At 42.1% G+C, this 24,792-nt stretch overlaps 1 protein-coding gene across 2 annotated transcripts in view; it reads left to right on the top strand.

Moving 5' to 3' along the window:
• LOC119649077 (zinc finger protein 208-like) overlaps positions 1-24,272 on the top strand; it is a 30,439-nt gene extending 6,167 nt beyond the window's left edge. The window contains exons 2-3 of one of the 2 annotated variants that reach the window (XM_038051072.1): positions 20,258-20,458; positions 20,531-24,272. In XM_038051072.1, the coding sequence (XP_037907000.1) occupies positions 20,258-20,458; positions 20,531-24,018 (3,689 nt within the window). In that variant the 3' untranslated portion in view covers positions 24,019-24,272. Of the gene's footprint in view, positions 1-863; positions 1,134-5,087; positions 9,844-20,257; positions 20,459-20,530 lie in introns of those variants that run through there. The other variant, XM_038051071.1, reaches the window with a different exon arrangement.
• Positions 24,273-24,792: the final 520 nt, after the last annotated feature.

Here is a 24,792-nt window from a genome sequence, read left to right as displayed (position 1 = left end):
GGCTATGATGTGATAATGGGGACGCAGATATTACGTTGATTACATAACAAATGAGGATGTCCGCAATCGATATAGGGTTTGCTTCGATCGTGGAAAAGTTGCGAGAGAGGCATCTTCGATTTTATGGCCACGTAATTCGCGTTAACGAGAATTCACTCGCCAAGATTGCTCTGAACATCGAAGTCGATGGTAAGCGACGAAAACGCTAGTCGAAATAACGGTGGCTTGATATGGTAGATGGGGGTCTGAAAGTCTCGCGATAGCAATCAGGTCAGGCTTTTCATAAAACAAAATGGCGAAACCGATCACGACAAGTCGACCCCGCTTGTGAACGGGACAAAAGCTGAAGAAAAAGAAGATTTTTATTCAACGTTTCATAGTTTCCAACCTAATACTGCTTGGTCAAAACGCTCTGAAATAATTATGGAAGCACCGTGTTATCCTATTAAGGCACTCTGTGCATATTTCTTCTATTCTTGAATCACGAATATGCAGACTACGATATTTTAGTATTAACCGAGAGTTGAAAATTTTTTTTTATTCGCTATACTTTCATCGTCCTGAAATTGTATTGCCTGCAATAACAGTTTGCATAAAAATGTCCAATGATTGCTGTTTTGACAAAAGTATAGTCAAACGTTTATTCACTAATTGTCTCTATTGTTTAAAAAAGTAAATGTAAATACATCGCATAGGTAGAATAATATGTTTTGTCACCCTTATTTTTATTGTTTATACTGCAGTTGGTATAATAGATAATAATAATAGATATGTAGTTTCGCATCAGGATTCACTGTTTCAGTAAATTCTAATTAGAGAAAATCTACAAAGGGAGAAAATTAAAGAAAACGCGAAACTTTCAGGTATCAAAAACCGCTCGAAAATATTAAGGAAACACACTGCGATCATTACCACTGACCCCCCCATCTATGACGAAAAGAGACTCTTTTGTATTACATGCGATCATCAATTTAACTCCAGAGAGGGATTCTTGCATCATAAGTCTTATCATAAGAAGCGATTATGTAAACAAGGAACGACCCATTTGGAGCATGACAACCAGGAGGACGTTCGGAGCGAATTTACAGTGGAAAATGGACATTATATAGAGGATTACGAAGTCCAAGATTCAGGTGCTGATCCTTTTAAATTTGATGACTATAAGTCTCTGGCCAAAAAATTACAAACACTTGAAAAGTTTGATAAAGTTTTTATTGAAATATATATTTTAATAGGAAAGCTTATATATTTATTGAAAGTTTATAAATAATAATATAATAAAAGTAGATCTTAGAAACAGATATATCTGTTGTGTTGGTGTGGCGCCGAATTGCATAAAGGTAAACGAAATCGGATTTCGTCAAAATTTTGCACCGCGTCGGTCCTCAAAACTCTTCTATATTAGTTCTGTCTTAGGGTTTTCTCGACGAAGTAAAGTGGTCCTGGCCCGTTAATATTGATTGCTCCCCATACCATTGCAGCTGGTGGATGCTTAATGGTTTTTATAATGCAGGACACATCAAACTTCTCTCCCTCCTCTTCTTACAAACCCAATGACTTCATCGATTCGTCAGAAAACACTATTTGGAAAATATTGAACATTAGAAAAAAATCACAATTACTGACTTTCAATTTAAGGGTTCTGGGCGAATATTACTATTTAGCTTCTCCCAATATTCTATGTAAAATTTTGAATATTCCTTAGCCAATTCAAACCTCGCGTTCTTCATTCTCCGCATGCATTAAAAGCCAACATGCTTCAATTTTCTTCGCAAAATCGGTCCGAAATGTCCACGCCAGCGGCATAGCCCGCTTTATTGAGGTCATGCAAAGGTGCCTTTTTCATTTCTCGAATTTCTCGATCTCATTAAAATGCTTGATAGGCAACAGTAATCCGCCTTTGGATTTCGTGTTTTTCGTTTCCATCCTTCCGAGAGTAGGATTGCTAAGTAGGCGACCTGTTCGAAGTTATGTTCGCCCATTGCAATATTCTGTATACTAGCAGTCGCCTTTCGAGCTTGGGTCATGTATTTCGTTTTGGATTCATTGATCCTGAGTGCCACTTCATTCGCTGCTGACTCAAACTCTTCCTTCGCAGGGAGCATCGATCAGGCGTACGTATACGTACGCGGATTTTATCAGTAAATTACCTCTAGTAACAACTGACGCCACCTTCCTGATGACGTATTCGAACACCAAGTTAAAGAGGGTGGGACGAGACCAGCTCCCTGCTTAAGTTCTGACACTATAGGAAAGTTTTGTCTCAATTCACTTGTGATTTTTACCTAGCCCTCGTTGTTAATCATTGTGGCTTCCACTAGCCAGACTCGCTTCGAATTTTTAGTCCGATCATTATTCTGTACAGAGCATTACGATTTACACTCTCGTATGCCTGATAGAAGTTCTTATCCGTTGTCGATCGTCCGGATCTGAAGCCACCTTGGTATTCCCCGATGATGTTGTCTGTATATTTTCTCAGTCGTCATTCGATTATATTCATCAGCAACTTGTAGCATGCGCAGACGAACACCCTTTTTATACATTGGACAAATTACACTTTCCCTCCAGTCGTCAGGTATTTGTTCGGTTGTCCAGATTCTGCTGATCAGTTTGTAGATTTGATGGGTGAGCTCTTTTCACTCTTCTTTTAAGATCTTGACTGGGATGCCATCGATTCCGTGAGCTTTATGTGATTTTAATTTAAACACAGCTACCTCTACTTGGCACAAAGTCGGGGGTGAGGGCACAAGTGTTATCAAGTGTTAAAATTTTGTTGTTATTGAGCTTTCGTTGTTCTCGTCTTCAGATCTTCTGAGCACATCGCCTTAGTTCAGTATACTTGTCTTCTCTGGCTCGGGTTCGTGTTTCGATTAGTAGTCGGTTAGCTTTGTTTTTCTTGTTAATCGCTAACAGGCAGGCATCATTGAACCATTCTTTACGGTTCCTCTGTTCTACATGCCCAAGAGTCTTGTTAACTGTATTCTGGATATCATCCCTAGTTTTTCACCATTATTTTCCTTAGGACCAGCATGCCGTACTGTGTCGAAATGTTGCTTGATTGTAGACATGTAAACCACTTTGAATGTGTCGTCTTTCAAATTTTTTTATATTGACTACAGTTGCCCAGCTCCTGTGGTTGAGGCTCTTCGACAAAGATTTTTCTCTCTTTAAAGCCGCCTATAACATCATAGCCACGATAAAACTGTTCACGGCCATGAGAGAATTCGGTATCTCGACGAAATTAATAAGACTGACTAGGTTGACCCTGACCAATCTGCGAGGCCAGACAAAAGCAGCAGGATCACTCTCGAGACCTTTCAACATCAACAACGGTCTAAGACAAGGGGATGCCCTATCATGTATCCTCTTTAACATGGCCCTCGAGAAAGTGATTTGCGATGAAGATGTAAATACGGGGGGCACGATCCTCTTTAAGTCCAGCCAACTACTGTTGATATTATGGGAAGAACAACCCGAGATGTACAGTCTACCTTCATCCAGGTCGAGCAGGCGGCGCGAGATCTCGGGCTGCACATTAATGAAGGCAATATTTAATGAAGAAGTACATGGTGGCAACGTCAGCGCAAAAAACAAAAACTAAAGAACGAATAACATCGAATCGCACTGGTCAAAAGAAAACAATAAAGACAGGAGATTACAACTTTGAAACCGTTGAATATTTCTCGTATCTAGTATCAAAAATTACAACCGATAACAGCTACGACGATGAAATCCTCATCACAGGGTCAAAGCTCTTACTGTACAAGACTATGATCTTGCCAGTCCTTATGTATTCCTTGGAAACCTGGGTTCTTAGCAAAGAAAGTTGCGAACTCTTGGCCGCGTTCGAGAGAAAAATACTCCGAAGATTTTTTGGTCCTCTACATAGAGATGGACGATTCCGTAGCCTACATAACGACAACTATGAACAATATCATGACCGCCAGGTTATGGATAAAATCCGGCTTAACAGGTTGTGGTGAGCGGGTCACCTGATCCGTATGGATGACGACGATAGAGCCCGGAAAATCTATAAGGGCAATAACTATTGTAGAGAAAGGTCAGGACGCCAGACAACTTTTAGGGATATCGAATTGGTGGACCTCGGCGCAAAACCGGGATGTCTGGAGTTCCCTACTAAGGCAGGCCTAGACCGGAAAGTCGTTGCCGTTTGATCCGTTCTGGGCTCGGATGGAAATTTTCCAATAGGTTGATGACTTCTTAATTATAGCCTCAGCGGATTTCCGGAAAGATGTATAAATCAAAAGTCTTCATAGATCAGTGTAACTTCCTAAGTTTCCCGTCAACCTGAAGAAGCCACACACGATTGCTTTTAATCGTTCTCGGCATGATGTTGTCAAGCTCAACATCAGCAATGTCTATCTAGAGCATAAAAAGTCAATCAGCTTCCTGGGAAGAATCATCTCTGCCTCTTTCACAGTCAAGGTTAGGGCCATAAAGGCGACCAGGGTCATAAATTTTGCCACCAGGACCAGCTGGGGACTTCATCCTAGAGAAGCTCTCAAGCTATTTAAAGGGATTGTTAGACCAATCCTTGACTATGCCTCCTCTTCTATAAAAAGAAGAAATATTAATATGTAATTAGAAAGAATTCACCCTTAAGTTGCTGTCGAAAATCGTCTGGACTCTACGGCTGCTCTCGAACTTCTCGTCGCACCTCTCACACGTCTTACCCGTATTTTAATACTTGGAAAAAGATCACCCCCTCGTTTTATTACCGCAAACTAGTTAGGTAATTGACGTCGCGATGATTAAGGGGGTAGAGCGACATGCCCCCAATTTCGCTGCTCTGTTTCGAATGCCCGTCGTCAAGGCTGTCTGTGTTCGTCTTGTGTTTGTCTCGTTGCTGTGAGTTCATCACTTGGACAGTGTTAAGTGTGATGATAGTGAAACTAAAGCACAATATGACTGTGTGGATAACCTATACTCCACTAAGGAGGCTACGGACCTCTCCAAGAAAGGACGAAAATAATTGCTGTAAATGATACAATTTACAAGTGTTTGTGATTTTTTGGTCAGGTTCTGTATATGTAATAGAAATCATTCAATTGCAACTCTTCCTATAGTATGTAATCCGGCAAGTGACTATATGGCTCAGGATGATGATACAATGGAGACAGATTGCAACAATCAGGACGACTCAAATTGCCTTAGCGATGATTGTCCACTTCCAAGCAGCGAAAGGAGGCAACTACAACCATCAACTAACGTCATCAACAGCGGGCATCAATTGAATTCAAAGCATACATTCAAAGATCATAAACAAATTCATGGATCAAAACTTGAAAAACGGAAGATCACCGAGGAATTGGAAGTAAGACCAGCGCATGTAAAAATGGTGTTTTCTGAAAATCCCATTTTCGACAATGAGAACAATTTTTGTATCACCTGCAATCATAAATTCTCTACTAAAGCCGTTTTTAAGACTCATAAACATAAACATAAGGTGAAGATTCTAGAAAAGCAAGGCGTTCCGAGACCCGAGGCAAAATTTTCATGCGAATTATGCTCCCAAAGATATAAATCAAATTTTACTTTAAGACAGCACTATGTAATTGGTCATGGAGACACGATTCCGCCATCTCTTAAGAACGATCCCACATACCTCAGGTGTCGGTTTTGTCATAAACAATTTGAAAAACCAACCGAACGTTACGAACATGAGAAAAGTCACGCTACTGAAGAAAGGCCGTTCAAATGTTCGATATGTCCGAAGGTTTTTACCACTAACTTAAATCGTGAGTATCACGAATCAATTCATAAAGATCAGCCTTCTCGGAGTCCCGAATCTTTTAAAATTCATAAAAAGATTCATAGACCAAAAGTTGAAAAATCGGAGTCGTTCAAGGGATTGAAAGCAGGACATACGCCAGTTAGAGTCGTGTTTACTGAAAACCCTGAATTCGACAATGCGGAAAACTTCTGTATCACTTGTAATCATAAGTTCTCCTCTAAAGGCGTTTTTAAGGCTCATAAATATACACATAGAGTGAAGATTCTTGAAAAGCAAGGGGCAGTGAGGCCTGAGGGAAGATTGTCATGCGAATTATGCTCCCAACGATATAAATTAAATTTTACCTTAAGACAGCATTATGTGATAAGTCACGGAGATACGATTCCGCCGTCTCTCAAGGACGATCCCACATATCTCAAGTGTCGATTTTGCCATGAACAATTTGAAAAACCAACAGAACGTCATGAGCACGAGAAAAGTCACGCGAGAGATGAAAGGCCGTATAAATGTTCTTTGTGTCCGAAATTGTTTACGACTAGCACGAATCGTGAGTATCACGAATCAATTCATAGTGAAGACCCTTCTCAAGCTCTTAAAAATTTAAAACTTCGTGAAAAGATTCGTAGATCTAAAATTGAAAAATTGGCGGCGATCAAGGGATTGAAACATGGACCAACGCCAGTTAAAATGGTGTTTTCTGAAAATCCCAAATTCGACAACACGAAAAACTTCTGCATCACCTGCAATCATAAATTCTCTACTAAGGCCGTTTTTAAGACTCATAAATATAAACATAGAGTGAAGATTCTTGAAAAACAAGGCGTTCCGAGACCCGAGGGAAAGTTTTCTTGCGAATTATGCTCGCAACGATATAAATCAAATTTTACTTTAAGACAACATTATGTAATAGGTCATGGAGATACGATTCCGAAGTCTCTCCAAGACGATCCCACATACCTTAAGTGTCGATTTTGTCATGAACAATTTGAAAAACCAACGGGACGTCATGAACACGAGAAAAGTCACGCTAGAGATGAAAGACCGTATAAATGTTCACTCTGCCCCAAACTGTTTACGACTAGCACGAATCGTGAATATCACGAATCACTTCATAAAGAGCACCCTTCACACGGTTCCAAAAAATTCAAAATTGATAGAAAGATTGAGAGATCAAAAGTTGAATCGGAAGCAGGGAAACCGCGAGTTAAATTGGTGTTTTCCGAAAACCCCAAATTCGACAATGCGAAAAACTTCTGTATTACCTGTAATCATAGATTCTCCTCTAAGGGTGTTTTTAAGGCTCATAAATATACACATAGAATGAGGATTCTTGAAAAGCAAGGCGCAGTGAGGCCCGAGGGAAGATTGTCATGCGAATTGTGCTCCCAACGATATAAGTTAAACTTTACCTTAAGGCAGCATTATGTGATAAGTCACGGAGATACGATTCCGCCGTCTCTCAAGGACGATCCCACATATCTCCAGTGTCGATTTTGTCATAAACAATTCGAAAGACCAACAGAACGTCATGAGCACGAGAAAAGTCACGCTAGAGATGAAAGGCCTTATAAATGTTCTTTGTGCCCGAAGTTGTTTACGACTAGCACGAATCGTGAGCATCACGAATCACTTCATATAGATCATCCTTCTCACAGTTCCAAAAGTTTCAAAATTCATAGAAAAATTCTTAGATTAAAAGCTGGAAAATCGAAGGCGGTCAAGGGGTTGAAAGCAGGATCAACGCCAGTTAAGATGGTGTTTTCTGAAAATCCCAAATTCGACAACGCGAAAAATTTCTGCATCACCTGCAATCATAAATTCTCCACTGAGGCCGTTTTTAAGACCCATAAATATAAACATAGAGTGAAGATTCTTGAAAAACAAGGCTTCCCAAAGCCCGAGGGACAATTGTCATGCGAATTATGCTGCCAACGATATAAATCAAACTATACCTTAAGGCAACACTACGTAATAGGTCACGGAGACACGATTCCGCCATCTCTCAAGAACGATCCCACGTACCTCAAGTGTCGGTTTTGTCATAAACAATTTGAAAAACCAACCGAACGTTACGAACACGAAAAAAGTCACGTTACAGAAGAAAGACCATTTAAATGTCCAAGATGCCCGAAATTGTTTAGGACTAATTTTAATCGTGAGTATCACGAATTAATTCATAGAGATCAGCCTTGTCGCAGTCCCGAATCTTTCAAAGTTCATAATGAGATCCATAGACCAGAAGTTGAAAAATCGGAGACGGTCAAGGAATCGGAAGCAGGGCAAACGCGAGTTAAAGTTGTGTTTTCTGAAAACCCCAAATTCGACAATGCGAGAAACTTCTGTATCACCTGTAATCATAAATTCTCCTCTATAGGCGTGTTTAGGGCTCACAAACATACACATAGAGTGAGGATTCTTGAAAAGCAAGGCGCAGTGAGGCCCGAGGGAAAGTTGTCATGTGAATTATGCTCCCAACGATATAAATTAAACTTTACCCTAAGACAGCATTATGTGATAAGCCACGGGGATACGATTCCGCCATCTCTCAAAGATGATCCCACATATCTCAAGTGTCGATTTTGTCATAAACAATTTGAAAAGCCAACAATGCGTCATAAACACGAAAAAAGTCACGCCAGAGAAGAAAGGCCCTATAAATGTTCTTTGTGCCCGAAGTTGTTTACGACTAGCACGAATCGTGAATATCACGAATCAATTCATAAGGATCTCCCTTCTCACAGTCCCGAATCTTGTGGAACTGATTCAAGCCAAACCGTACAGGGTACCGAATCGCAGCCGCAATTGCAATCAAATGAACTAGAGACTGCCTGCCAAACAAGTATACCAATTGTGGCGGTAGATGAGAATGTTTGTGACCAAAGAGGACCAGAGAAGAGCGACGAACTGAAAATCAAGGGCAGTTCAAAGATATTCGAATTTGCGCCCGAAATCGATGAAGAAAGCTATTTTTGCACGACATGCAATCTTCAAATGGCTTCAAAAGAAACATTCAAATTTCATAAAACGAGCCATGAACACCAAATTCAGGAACGAAATCACCTTAACAAATGGAAAGAAAAGAAAACAAGAATCGTGACTTCTAATAATCCCAATTTTGATGACGATAAACAATTTTGTATAACATGCAATCGGGGATTTTCCACAATAGCAAGTTTTAACACTCATAAAGCAACACATAAAAAACTGATTCGTCAAAGACAAGGGATTCATCCCAAATACCCGACTTCATGCGAATTTTGTACCAAACAATTCCGGTCAATACCTATTTTAAGGCTACACGTTGTAAAATATCACGGAGATGAAATTCCAACGATTTTCAAAGACGATCCAACGTATCTTAAGTGTCAATTTTGTAATATCCAATTTGAAAAAGCAACAACGCGATATCAACACGAGAAAACCCATATAAAAGAAGATAAGCCGTATCGATGTTCATTATGCTCGAAAACTTTCTCCACAAGATTTACACGCAACTCTCACCAATCCACTCATTGAAAGCTTTCGGACTAGACAGAAGCGGTCTTGCACCTTAATAGGCGGGGCCAAACAGGGCTCGGTTGGAAAATGCTGCGGAAGATGGGAAAACATCCTTTGGTGACGAGAGTAGTTTTCAAATCAAAACAGAGCGAGAGGATGAAGCGGAACTGAAAGGCAGACCCTCAACCAAATTTAGAAAAATACTTCTGTATCAGTTGCAATCATAAAGTCTCCTCTGAGGTTGGGTTCAACTATGAAAAGCAAAGCAAAGTAATGACCGAACATTGTCTTGTGAAGCACGTTCCGCATGATACAGAACAAACGTTCTCTGAACTCTTGGGCTCCGCGGAGCGGCCACTGATACCTACCTACCTACCCTTGTGTTACCACCCGGGTACCTCAACCATCTTAAATCCTCTCGGATCTTCACGGTTGGATCAATTTCCTATCGAATTGTGTATTAAGCATTTTCAAACTTTTTTTAATTAAGCACGCGGGTACCGCTATACAAAATTCATGTCATTCATGTATTATATTATAAAGTGAAAGTGTTTCTAGACAAAAAAGTGTACAATTATTAATAAATAAGTTATGATGGATAATATTCATTTTTAATTGTTTATCTTCTTATTTTTCTTCTTCAGCCTTTGTCCCGTTCACAAGCGGGGTCGGCTCGTCGTGATCGGCTTCGCCATTTGGCTCTATCGAATGCCTGATCTGGGTGCAATCTCGAGACTTTCAAATCCCCATCCAGCGTATCAAGCCACCGTTGCTTAGGTCTGCCTTTTGGTCGTTTACCATCGACTTCGATGTTCAGACCAATCTTGGCAAGTGAATTCTCGTTTGCACGAATTCCGTGACCATACCATCGAAGACGCCTCTCTCGCAACTTTTCCACGATCGTTGCAACCCCATAACGATCGCGGATATCCTCATTTCGGATGTGATCTAAACGTGTGACGCCACTAGTTCAACGTAGCATCTTCGTCTCCATTACCGCAAGACGTCGTTCATTGTCTTTTATGGTCGGCCAACACTCAGAACCATAGAGAGCGACTGGACGGATGACATTGCGGTAAATTTTAGATTTGAGACGTTCGTTGATATGTCGGTCACAAAGAACACCAGTTGTGGAACGCCACTTCATCCAGGTTGCGTTAATGCGTGAAGCAATTTCATAACGCAGTTCTCCATTGGCTGATATCGTTGACCCGAAGTATTTATATCGCTCAGTTCTGGGCAGATCACTGCCGCTGACAGTGATTGTGCCTGTTTCATGGGGATCGGTCGTCAAAAATTCAGTTTTGTTTAAATTCAATCTGAGATCGTGTTGCATGAGGCGATCATTCCATTTTTGAACAAGTTGCTCGAGATCATTTTTGCTATCAGATGCTAGGAAAACATCATCTGCATAAAGCAGTGTGTAGGGCGCTGGACGTTGGACATCCCGTGTGACGGTGTCCATAACAAGGACAAAGAGGAGTGGTGAGAGGGCACTTCCTTGATGAACACCAACAGAGACACGAAGCGGTTTTGATACACCCGCCATACTTCGAACTTTACTTTTCGGATCGTGGTAGAGCAATTGAACCCACCGCACGAGTTCTTCTGGCACGAAGTATTGTCGTAAAGCATACCAGATGAGTTCGTGTGGCACACGGTCAAACGCTTTCTCTAGATCCAGAAAGGCAATGTGAAGAGGGCGATGCTTCTCACGGTGTTTCTCCATGAGTAACCTTGCAGCGTGTATTGCCTCAGTAGTTCCGCAGTTCTTGACAAATCCGGCTTGATTCACGGTTATTTCAACGATTTCGCGAATACGGTTGTCAAGAATGCGTTCAAAAATCTTCATGGTATGGGAAAGTAACCGGATCGGACGGTAATTTGAACATTCTGCTGGGCTGCTTTTCTTTTTCCATATTGGAACAGTGGTACCTTCTTGCCAGTCAGATGGTGTTCTTCCTTCCTGAATAACCCGGTTAAAGAATTCACTGAGCCACAGTGTTGGGTCCCAGCTCTTCGCTTTCCAGAGCTCAGATGCGATGTCGTCAGGTCCTGTTACTTTCCCCGATTTCATTTGTTTTATTGCCTCCTCGACTTTGGTTGCGCTGACTGTGGGAACTGCTCCAAATGTCGGCAATGATTGTGGAAGTGGAGGATGAGCAAATTCTTCAGTTGAAATCTGCTCGAAGTATTCTGGCCATCTATCCGTTGCGGCTCGACGGTTGGTAAGCAAAGTACCGTTCTTGTCATTAACACAACAGAAGTGTTCGATATCCTGTGTGCGTTCATCACGGCTTTTAGCAAGTCGATACAGATCTCTCTCGCCATCCCGAGTGTCCAGTTTATCGTAAAGATTTTTGAAATGGTTCGCTCGGGTGACAGCGACCGCTTTCTTTGCTTCCCGGTTGGCATTTTTATAAATTTGCCAATTAGCAAGTGTTTTATCGTCGAGAAATTTGTGGTAGAGGCGTTTCTTTTCACGGACCTTCATTTCAACATCATCATTCCAAAGCCAAGTATCTCGGTTGATGTACCGCTTACCCGGCTTGGTAACCATGAGGGTTGCAGAGGCCGCTTTGTGATACTGCCAAATAGGAACACAACATTAGAATAGAACAGTGTCAACTTGACTTTGGTTTTGAGATAACTGCATTTCCAGATTTTCGACAGCGCAGCGAAAACGGATTTAGCACTGTTAATGCGTTGTCCGGATACCTTTCTTTGGAATCAACAATCATCCACTCTCTGGAAAGGTCCCGGATGCAGTAGTAAGTCTGCAGAAACTGGACAATCAGCGATAAATAACTCGTCGAGGGAGATCGTCGAGGCCACAGGCTCCACTCCGTTTGAGTGCATCGATGGCTAAAATGAATTCTCTTTTGCTTGGAGGAATATTCCATATCCGCATGTTACGGTGAATAGCCATTTCATCCAGAATAGAAAAAACCTCACTGGATGTGATACAATAAGAACCCTGGTGAAGTGTTATTTTTACCTGTTCAGCTTTTCTTCATTGTGGATGGAATGGAAAGGTTTGCGACCGCATGCAAGCAGATTCATGATGCAGTATATACAGAGTGCGGCAGCATAATTTCCTTTTTTAAAATGCGCGCCACTCAGTTAGTGGATGTCATAGCGGAGCGCTAGTGGTCTCGTTCAAGAGGGGATACTGTAATGTTTTGTCCCGACACGGTTCAGTCGCCATCATGCGCTGGAATAGTGAGGAGCGTGCCTTTGCCGTTAAGGTTTACTTTTTAAGCGGATGTTCGGTTATTGCAACACAGCGTGCATTTCGGAATCGCTTTAATTTAGCCCCGTTGGCTCCCGTCCCAGACCGCAAATCAATTGTTACTACTGGGTCACTACATTCAGACAAACTGCAAGTGCGACAAAAGGAAGAACTGGAGTCCCTCGGCCCGTTAGATCACCTGAGAACATTGAAGCAGTGAGAGCGTCAATGTTGCGATCGCCGCGGCGTTCTGCGCGCAAACACGCATCTGCTCTTGGACTATCCGATCGTTCTGTGAGAAGAATTCTTCGTGATGATCTTCATTTTCATCCCTATAAGATGGCGATAGTGTAGGAACTTTCAGAACGTGACTTCAATTCTCGGATGAAGGCGTGTGAGCTTCTTCTTGATGTCGTTCCCGAGGGTGATATTATTTTTTTTAGCAATGAAGCCCATTTTCATTTGTGTGGGTCGGTTAACAAACAAAACATGCGCTACTGGGCTGACACCAACCCTCGAGAATTGCATCAAAAGCCTTTGCATTCACCCAAAGTCACAGTGTGGTGTGCAATTTCCTCAGCTGGAATTATTGGTCCCTGGTTTTTTGAGGAAAATGAGGTTACAGTGACAGTGAATTCTGACCGGTATGTAAACATGCTACAGAATTTTTTTTCCCACGGCTAGAAAATTTGGATTTGGGGGACACTTGGTTCCAACAAGACGGTGCAACAGCACACACTTTAAGAGCATCGATGGCTGTTTTAAGGGAACACTCTCCAGAGCGCCTTATCTCAATTAGAGGCGATTTGGAATGGCCGGCACCCTCTCCCGATCTGTCCCCTTGTGATTTTTTTCTATGGGGTTTTTTGAAATCCCGTGTTTATGTGAACCGTCCAAGAACCCTACAAGATTTGAAGACCAACATCCAAGAAGAAATTGCCAACATAACACCTGCTATGCTAACAAGAGTCATGACAAACGCCAGAAATCGGTTTACGCAATGTATGGAGAATGAGGGACGTCACCTAACAGATTTGATCTTCAAAACAATGTAAATAAAAACTTTAGACATGTACCTACATTATAAAAAATAAATAAATATTTTCCGATGCATACAATAGTTTTTATTGAGTTTTGAAAAAAGGAAGTTATGCTGCCGCACCCTGTACTTTTGAAATCATTGCGTTCTGCGGTATCTTCCGCTTCCCTAACCAGGGCAATAACAAATTCCCTTCTATCATCTTGGATCTTGGATTTCGCACGGTATCAAATCGTCAAGTCTGCTAATACCCACAGCAATTAATACAGCCTTCAATCCTCCGCGATCATCGATCCACTTCTACGATTCCACAGTTAACCAGATCTTATGACGCCTCTTTAGGATATGGTCCACGATTTTTGTAGCACCCGAGTAAAGAGCATTCTTGATGGCGGCCCAATGCACATCGATATTCTCTGCAGTCCGATCGGCAAGATAGCTCTCCCTCTGTGGATCATATAAGCGGTCGACATTAAGCTCGGGTGATCACAGCACTCTAACTCCGCGAGAAGCGGTGGACGGAACACGCAAGCTAAGTGACCATCAAAAGGCGATCCTTTTTCGAAGGAGACAGCTAATAAATCGACTAATAATAATCATTGACGCAACAATTCAATTAGATCATGGCCTTGAAGTGTGTTAGAGTACTTCATTCAAGACCGTAACGGTACACTACAGGATTACAGTACTCTATAAGAGGAAATGTGGTCAGCATTGCGTTTGCCCGAGATTATTACCCTGATTTGACTCGGGTATTAATTCACAGCTGGTATCCGCCGTCAAATCACAAAACAAATTCGACTGCCAGTTCCGTACGACAAGCCTTTTGCCCTAACCAATCAGCTATCCGGACAATTTACTGCTGATCGCAAATTGATCAACCTGACTCCTCGTACATATCAGTCAGTTGAAATCCAACTGACCACCTTATGGCAAGCTCTGTGCTCTTGAACAAAAACTCCTCAGCATTATCGTTGCGGTTGCCAAGAGCATGTTTTCCCAACACATGTCCGAGTAAGGTGTTGTCAGAGCCCACCTTGGCATTCAGATCGCCCATCACGATCACAATGTCACCTTTAAGAAGCCTCTCCTGAACTTTATGTAATTACTCATAGTGATCACCCTCCCTTTACCCCGTAATCTTGCAGCCACGGTCCCTATCAGAGACGGCCTCTCAGGTTGCGGTAGACGCCAGAAGCAATCCGACATCGAATTCGCATCTGCTAACACTCGGCTTTCAAGAGTACAAAAGCGCATTGCCATTAGTGTTATAAAAGCGAGAGAGGTACTCTCCTGACACCAGCAATCTCACTTCGCTTAGTCCAAGAATGTCCGGATTCTATGGTTCGATTTTTCGTTCGAGTTGGATAAAGCGGGCTTTTAATTGACCCTCGAGGAACACAGTCAACCTTAGTCTGTTTTCGATGACCAAAGGTCATAGTCGTGAGGTCAGTCCATTTTCGAGGCATTGTCGACTTTTCGGAAGAGTAGTAGAGTCTCGAAATTTGCAGGGTTTTGTGTAAAACAAAACCTTACTAAAATCGATTCAATGTCTGTCTGTCTGTCTGTCACACGCATTTTTCTCCAAAACGGCTAAACCGATCCGAACGAAATTCGGTGGACAGATGGGAACTATGAAATCCCACGCATACAGTGAGTGGCATAAATTTAGGTGGAGTTTAAAGGGGGGCTCCCCATACATGCAAAGGGGGGATTCAAAAATTTTTTTCACCGGATATAGTTGTGTAGGGTATCAAATGAAAGGTACTTTCTGAAACTGACATTAGTTTTGGCATAAATTGCAAAGTGGGTGAGTAGGGAGTCAAAATGTACGCACTTGAAGTGAGACAGGACTCATTTTCGGAAACTACCCAACCTAAAAATCCGAAAAAAAAACAGGGTGGTGCGCCTAGATGAAATCTAGGCCTCAAAATATGTCCCATTCCGATATCTGCTCAAATAAATTTACTAATAGTATATTATCAACTTTTAGAAATTGACTAAAAAGCTCCCTTAAGTTCATCCTAAGCGTACTAAATTTTGCACCGGCATAGAGGACAGTCTCGTGCATACACATGCCAAGTTTCATGAAAATCCAACTATTAGTGGGAAAGTTATAGCAGTTCAAACTTATCAATTTCGTGCTAATTAACAGCATTCTAAGCCATACTAATAAGATGGTGACGTCTTAATTAACGAGAATAATTGAAATTCGAGTGAAATATTAAAATTCCATTCAAGAAGAATCTAATTCTCCCTAGCCCTTTTTTATATTTGATGTTGGTTAAATTGTTTTCATTCGCTAATAATATTAAACTGAGAGCGTGAAGCGTATGAGGTTGACCATTATCAACACAGGGCTTTCCATCAAATGATTTATTTAAATCGCTTTCTAGAAAATAGAGGGCAATGGAATTTTTAGCAATATTACACGGAGCTGTCGCGCACTCGTCGCTCCTCAGATCTTTTTCTTTTTCTTCAGCCTTCAGTTCACAAGCGGGGTCGGCTCGTGATGATCGGTTTCGTCATTTTATTTTATCAAATGCCTGATCAGGATATAATCGCGATACCTTTAAATCCCCATCCAGCGTATCAAGCCACCATTGTTTTGGCCGGCTTTTTGGTTGCTTACCATTGCTTTCGATGTTCTGATCAATACCTTTTGTTGAATTTTCGTTAGCGTGAATTACGTGACCACACCATCGAAAACGCCTCTCTTGCAGTTTTTCCACGATCGATGCAAACCCATATCGATCGCGGATATTCTCATTTCAGACGTAATCGAAACGTGTCACGCTACCAGTGCAATACAACATCTTCGTCCCCATTACCGCAAGACGCCGTTCATTGTCTTTTATGGTCGGCCAACACTCAGAACTATAGAGAGCGGCAGACAGGCGACATTGCAGTAAATTTTAGATTTGGGACGTGCGCTGATACGTCGATCACAAAGAACATCAGTTGGGGAATCCCACTTCATCCAGGTTGCATTAATGCGTGAAACAATTTCATTACGCAGTTCTCCATTGGCTGATAGCGTTGACTCGAGACATTTAAATCGCTGAGTTCTGGCAATGGCAGTAATCATCATCATCAACGGCGCAACAACCGGTATCCGGTCTAGGCCTGCCTTAATAAGGAACTCCAGACATCCCGGTTTTGCGCCGAGGTCCACCAATTCAATATCCCTAACAGCTGTCTGGCGTCCTGGCCCACGCCATCGCTCCATCTTAGGCAGAGTCTGCCTCGTCTTCTTTTCCTACCATAGATATTGCCATTATAGACTTTCCGGGTGGGATCATCTTCATCCATACGGATTAAGTGACCCGCCCACCGTAACCTATTGAGCCGGATTTTATCCACAACCGGACGGTCATGGTATCGCTCATAGATTTCGTTATTGTGTAGGCTACGGAATCATCCATCCTCAAGTAGGGGGCCAAACATTCTTCGGAGGATTCTTCTCTCGAACGCGGCCAAGAGTTTGCAATTTTTCTTGCTAAGAACCCAAGTTTCCGAGGAATACATGAGGACTGGCAAGATCATAGTCTTGTACAGTAAGAGCTTTGATCCTATGGTGAGACGTTTCGAGGGGGACAGTCTTTGTAAGCTGAAATAGGCTCTGTTGGCTGACAACAACCGTGCGCGGATTTCATCATCGTAGTTGTTATCGGTTGTGACTTTCGACCCTAGATAGGAGAAATTGTCAACGGTCTCAAAGTTGTATTCTCCTATCTTTATTCTTCCTGTTTGACCAGTGCAGTGATGTTGTTGGTTGATTCGTCTTCGGTGCTGACGTTGCCACCATCTATTTTGTCTTGCCTTCATTGATGTGCAGCCCAAGATCTCGCCATAGTGCCGCCTGCTCGATCTGGATGAAGGCAGTTTGTACGTCTCGGGTGGTTCTTCCCATGATGTCGATATCGTCAGCATAGGCCAGTAGTTGGGTGGACTTGAAGAGGATCGTACCTCTTGCATTCACCTCAGCATCACAGATCACTTTCTCGAGGGCCAGGTTAAAGAGGACGCATGATAGCGCATCCCCTTGTCGTAGACCGTTGTTGATGTCGAATGGTCTTGAGAGTGATCCTGCTGCTTTTATCTGGCCTCGCACATTGGTCAGGGTCAGCCTAGTCAGTCTTATTAATTTCGTCGGGATATCGAATTCTCTCACGGCCGTGTACAGTTTTACGCTGGCTATGCTATCATAGGCGGCTTTAAAGTCGATGAACAGATGGTGCAACTGTTGTCCATATTCCAACAGTTTTTCCATCGCCTGCCGCAGAGAGAAAGTCTGATCTGTTGCTGATTTGCCTGGAGTGAAGCCTCTTTGGTATGGGTCAATGATGTTCTGGGCGTATGGGGCTATCCGGCCTAGCAAGATAGTGGAGAATATCTTATAGATGGTACTCAGCAACGTGATACCTCTATAATTGCTGCACTGTGTGATATCTCCCTTTTTATGTATGAGACAGATTATGCCTCGTTGCCAATCGTCAGGCATTGATTCACTGTCCCATACCTTGAGCACAAGTTGATGAACCACTTGGTGTAACTGGTCGCCTCCATATTTAACCAATTCGGGTGTAATTCCATCGGCTCCTGGCGACTTATGTTTTTTAGCCGATGAATTGCACGGACTGTTTCTCCTAAACTTGGTGGTGGCAGTATTTGTCCGTCGTCTTCAGTTGGCGGGACCTCCAACTCGCCGATATTCTGGTTGTTCAGTAGCTCATCAAAGTACTCAACCCATCGCTCTAATATGCCCATTCTGTCGGAAATCAGATTTCCCTCTTTGTCTCGACAGGATGAGCATCGAGGTGCATAAGGCTTCATCCTGCTGACTTGTTGGTAAAACTTGCGCGCCTGGTGCGGTTGCTCCCTGTACTTTTCTAGTTCACAGACTTGTTGGTTCTCCCAGGCTTCCTTTTTCCATCTGTGAAGTCGCTTCTCCGCTCGACGGAGTTCGTGATAAGTCTCTGCGCGTGCCCGCGTTCTTTGAGAATGCAACATTACTCGGTATGCGGCATTCTTCCGTTCCGTTGCTAGCTTACATTCATCGTCAAACCAGCCGTTCCGACTCCTTTTGCGGCTGGGGCCAAGTATATTTGTGGCCATGATAACGTTCTTCAGGTGGTTGTGAAGATCATTAGTTGATGCTTCATCTCCAGGTCCTCTATTGACTGCGGTTATTGCAGCATCCATTTCCCTCTTATAGGTGTCGCGGAGGGTTGTGTTGTGGATGGCTTCAGTGTTCACTCTCACCTGATTGTCAGAGGGGATTCTAGGTGGTATTGTTATTCGAGCTCGGAGCACCATGCCAACGAGATAGTGATCCGAGTCTATATTGGCCCCCCTATATGTTCTGACATTCATCAAGTCTGAGAGGTGGCGGCGTTCGATCAACACGTCGTCAATTTGGTTGAAAGTAGTCCCGTCTGGAGAGGCCCACGTATGTTTGTGGACCGCTTTCCGCGCAAACCAGGTACTTCCAACAACCATTTCGTGTGACCCTGCTAATTGAATAGTCCGCAGTCCGTTATCATTTGTTTTTTCGTGTAAGCTATGGGAGCCAACGTATCGCCTGAATACGGGCTCCTGCCCTACTTGGCTGTTAAAATCCCCAAGTATGATTTTGATATCATATCTGGGACAGGCTTCGAGGGTTCTTTCTACTGCCTCGTAGAAGGTATCCTTCTCCGACTCTGCAGTCTCCTCTGTAGGGGCGTGAACGTTTATGAGGCTTATATTTCTAAACTTGCCTCGCAAGCGCAGAGTGCATAGCCGTTCGCTTATGCTTTCAAAGCCGATAACAGCAGGTTTCATTTTTTGGCTGACTAAGAAACCTACTCCGAGCACATGGTTTACTGGATGACCGCTATAATATATGGTGTAGTGGCTCTTCTCCAGGAAACCGGTCCCTGTCCATCGCATCTCTTGCAACGCTGTTACATCAGCCCTATATTGGGACAGGGTATCGGCTAGCTGCTTATCAGCTTCATCTCTGTACAGGGAGCGCACGTTCCATGAGAAAATGCGCAAATCGTTGTTCCTTTGTCTTTGCCGGGTCCGTCGTTTTAAAATCCGTCCTATCCGAGGCTCCTGTTGTGGCTTCGTAACATGTTGTTTTCCGTGTAGGGTTGTCCGCCCTACCCAACCCCCAACCTGGAGGACCAGTTGGTACAATTTGTCCCGTTTTTAGGCGCGGGAGACTCGCCTTCATCCTTCTCCGTCTGCAGCTTTTCGTCAAGAAAGAGCTCCTAGCGGTCACCACGTGGAGGTGGAGATAGGGTTTGGTAGTAGAGCTGTTGGTGTTGGTTCAGCAGGCATTTCCCAGGTTTTATGCTCCATCGTGGGTACCAATCCACGTTTCGCCCCCGGAACCTATACTACCCTTTGACCACCGAGATTTTTAAATCGCTGAGTTCTGGCAATGGCAGTAACCAATGGAGAACTACGTTAAGCTCCTCACATAGGGAAACACAAAACCTTTTATACCTGAAGCGTCAAGCTTCCGGTTTCCCGACTTGTTACATTTTATGGCAAGCAGGATTGACTTTAAGTGGAAAAAATCCATGAAAGTAAGCCTTCTAAGTTCACACTGTGATGATTATCTACTTTGGCGAAAATAAAGCCACAAATTTATTCTCTAATTGTTTTTAACAATAAATGTGAATGTATAGCTTACGAAGAATAACATTGTGAATAATGGTTTTTACTATTTTTACTGCAGTTGATACAATAGACAGCATCGCATCAGGATTCGATGGTTACAGATTTTCGGGAAATTCTAGTTCAACAAAGTCCATCATCACTGTTCCTCAAAATATTACAGAGAACGCCCATTTGGATGAGGACAGTAACAAGAATCTTCCGAACGAATTTACAGTGAAGAATGAAGTGTATATTGGGGACTACGTAATCCAAGATCCAGGTGCTGATCATTTTACATTTTATGGAATATTTATAAATAATACAAATCATTCAATTGCAATTCTTCCTATAGTATGCAATACGCCAAGCTATGAAGCAATCGGGAATGGTGACTACATCGCTCAGGATGAGGATGAGGATCAAATGGAAGCAGATTGTGACAATACGGTCGATTCTAATTGTCTTTCTGACGATTCTCCAATGGTAAGCAGCGAGCATAGTTTGGATCCAAAGCAAACTTCTGAAGTTCATAGTTCAGAAGTTGCAAAATCGAAGGCGGTAAAGGAATTGGAAGCAGGACAAGCGAAGTGTCGATTTTGCCATAATCAATTTGAAAACCCAACAAAGTGTTATTTGCACGAAAAAACTCACATTAAGGAGGGCCTTAATAGTTCAAAAGCCGAAGATAAGGAATCACAATCACTTGTGCAAGTTCATGAACTAGGCGCAGGCTCCGAAACGAATAGTGCTCGGTTAGAGGACGCTAATAAAAATGAGAAAACAACTTTTGGTGAAAGCGGAACAGAGAAAGGAGATAACGCAGAACTGTTAGGCAAACCCTCAACCGAACTTGGTTTGGAGCCTGAGTTCGACGAAGAAAGAAATTTTTGTATCATATGCAATCGTCAAATGACCTCAAAAGCGGCGTTCACATTTCATAAAATGCGTCATATATCTGAAAGCCGTAGATTGAAGCTCCGTAATGGATGGAAAATTATAAAGCAACCCGGAAGAATTGTAGTTTCTGAAAATCCAAAATTTGACAATGATAAACGGTTTTGTATTACATGCAGTCGAGGATTTGCCTCGGAAATAAGCTTTAGGGCTCATAAACAAGCACATAGAAGGCTGATTCGTAAAAGACAAGGCGATTTACCCAAATCGGCGGTTCCATGCGAATTTTGTACTAGAAAATACACGTCAAAAGCTTTTTTAAGGCTACACGTTGTACCATATCATGGCGATAAAATTCCAAAGATCTTCCAAGACGATCCAACATACCTTAACTGCCGATTTTGTCATAGCCAATTTGAAAAACCAACAGAGCGTTACTTACACGAGAAAAAACACGGTAAAGAACAAAAGCCGTTTCGATGTTCGTTATGTCCGAGTACTTTCTCTACGGACTGGAAACGTAAGAAGCACGAATTGCATTTGCATAAATTGAAGAGAAAGACGCTAGAAATGGAACTGGAGCGAGTGAAAATGGTGTTTTCTGAAAATCCTGATTTCGATCATGCAAAAAACTTTTGTATCACTTGCAATCATAAATTCACCTCAAAAGGTAAATTCAAGTATCATAAACAGCAACACAAAATGCAGATTCTTAAAAAACAAGGCCTTACAAAGTTTGAACCAACATTGTCTTGTGAATTATGTTCTGAACGATATAGATCAAGTTTTGCCTTAAGGCAGCATGTTGTAATGCGTCACGGAGATATGATTCCGAATTCCCTCAAAGACGACCCATCTTATCTTAGATGTCGATTTTGTCGGAAACAATTCGAAAAGCCAACAGAACGATATGAACACGAGAAAAAACACGGTAAAGAACAAAAGCCGTTTCCATGTTCGTTATGTCCGAATACTTTCTCTACGGACTGGAAACGTAATAAGCACGAATTGCGTTTGCATAAATTGAAAGCGAAGACGCTAGAACTGGAGCGAGTGAAAATGGTGTTTTCTGAAAATCCTGAATTCGACAATGCAAAACACTTTTGTATCACTTGCAATCATAAATTCTCCTCAAAAGGTAAATTGAAGTATCATAAACACCAACACAATATGGAGATTCTTAAAAAACGAGGCCTTACAATGTTTGAACCAACATTGCCTTGTGAATTATGTTCTGAACGATATAGATCAAGTTTTGCCTTAAGGCGGCATGTTGTAATGCGTCACGGAGATATGATCCCAAATTCTTTCAAAGACGATCCATCTTATCTTAGATGTCGATTTTGTCAGAAACAATTCGAAAAGCCAACAGAACGTTACGAACACGAGAAAAACCACGCTACAGAACCAAAGTCGTATCGATGTTCGTTATGTCCGAAATCTTTCAGTACGACCTTTAAACGTAAGAATCACGAAAGGCAATGGCATACGCTATCTAATGATGACAAAAAGACGGAATTGCAGACGAAGACGCTAGAAAGAGAGCGAGTGAAAATGGTGTTTTCTGAAAATCCTGAATTCGACAATGCAAAAAACTTTTGTATCACCTGCAATCATAAATTCTCCTCAAAAAGTAAATTCAAGTATCATGAACACCAACACAATCAGCAGATTCTTGAAAAACGAGGCCTTACAATGGCTGAACCGACATTGTCTTGTGAATTATGTTTTGGACAATTTAGAACAAGTTTTGCCTTAAGACAGCATGTTGTAGTACACCACGGAGATATGATCCCAAATTCCCTCAAAGACGACCCATCTTATCTTAGATGTCGATTTTGTCATAAACAATTTGAAAGGCCAACAGAACGTTATGAACACGAGAAAAAACACGGTAAAGAACAAAAGCCGTTTCGATGTTCGTTATGTCCGAATACTTTCTCTACGGGCTGGAAACGTAAGAAGCACGAATTGCGTTTGCATAAATTGAAAGCGAATACGCTAGAACTGGAGCGAGTGCAAATGGTGTTTTCTGAAAATCCTGTTTTCGATCATGCAAAACACTTTTGTATCACTTGCAATCATAAATTCTCCTCAAAAGGTAAATTCAAATATCATAAACGCCAACACAATATGCAGATTAAAAAACGAGGCCTTACAATGTTTGACCCAAAATTGTCTTGTGAATTATGTTCTGAACGATTTAGAACAAGTTTTGCCTTAAGGCAGCATGTTGTAATGCGTCACGGAGATATGATCCCAAATTCCCTCAAAGACGATCCATCTTATCTTAAATGTCGATTTTGTCATAAACAATTTGTAAAGCCAACAGAACGTTATGAACACGAGAAAAAACACGGTAAAGAACCAAAGTCGTATCGATGTTCGTTATGTCCGAAATCTTTTAATGCGAACGCTAGCCGTAAGTATCACGAAAGGCAATCGCATAAGCTATCTAATGATGTCAAAAAGACGGAATTGAAAGCAAAGACGCTAGAACTAGAGCAAGTGAAAATGGTGTTTTCTGAAAATCCTGAATTCGACAATGCAAAAAACTTTTGTATCACCTGCAATCATAAATTCCCCTCAAAAAGTAAATTCAAGTATCATGAACACCAACACAATCAGCAGATTCTTGAAAAACGAGGCCTTACAATGGCTGAACCAACATTGTCTTGTGAATTATGTTTTGGACAATTTAGAACAAGTTTTGCCTTAAGGCAGCATGTTGTAGTACACCACGGAGATATGATCCCAAATTCTCTCAAAGACGATCCATCTTATCTTAGATGTCGATTTTGTCATAAACAATTTGAAAGGCCAACAGAACGTTATCAACACGAGAAAATCCACGCTACAGAAGAAAAGCCATATAAATGCCGACTGTGTCCGAAATCTTTTAAAAGGCCATCGCATTTCAAAAACCATGAATCAACTCATAGATAAGATGGCCTTTTCCACTCTCGCGAATCTTATAGAAGTCCTTTAAGTGAAAGGGCAGAGTAGAGCGAATTGTACTCTTATATGCAATCAAGTAAACTATGGGCTATTTACGAACCGCTAAGTTCAGAAAGGTCCTTTAGATTTTTTTTAGGAAATTAAAGAAAATATTGGGTTCGGGGAAAAGTAATGTCGTATTTGTGATCGAATTTTAACGCTTTATTTAACATACTTAGAATTATCCGATTTAAGTCAGATATGCGCCGTTTAGTCCGCAAACTTGCCATTTAGAGGCCAACTTAGTAGAACCAAGAGCGTTTTCCATGGACCGGAAGAGATGGTAATCACTTGGTGCCAGGTCCGAACTATACGGTGGGTGCGATAGGACATCCCATCCGAGCTCCCGTAGCTTCTGGCGGATCATCAAATATGTGTGAGGCCGAGCGTTGTCCTGGCGGAACAGAACACCATTCCTATTGACCAATCCTGGCCGCTTCTAGTCAATCGCCTGCTTCAAACGGTCGAGTTGCTCACAGTAGAGGACCGAATTGATGGTCTGGCCATAGTTCCGCAGCTCATAGTGGATGACTCTCTTCCAATCTCACCAAACACACAACAAAACCTTCCTGGTCATCAATCCGGGCTTGGCGATGGTTTGGGCCGGTTCGCTGCGCTTCGACCACGATCTTTTTCGCTAGAGTTTCGTACGTCATCCACTTTTCATCACCAGTCACCATCCGCTTCAAAAATGGGTCGAATTCGATCCGTTTCAGCAGTGCA

Source organism: Hermetia illucens, chromosome 2, assembly GCF_905115235.1.
Source record: "Hermetia illucens chromosome 2, iHerIll2.2.curated.20191125, whole genome shotgun sequence".
Lineage (NCBI taxonomy): Eukaryota > Metazoa > Arthropoda > Insecta > Diptera > Stratiomyidae > Hermetia > Hermetia illucens.
This window is presented reverse-complemented; position numbering and strand designations above follow the sequence as displayed.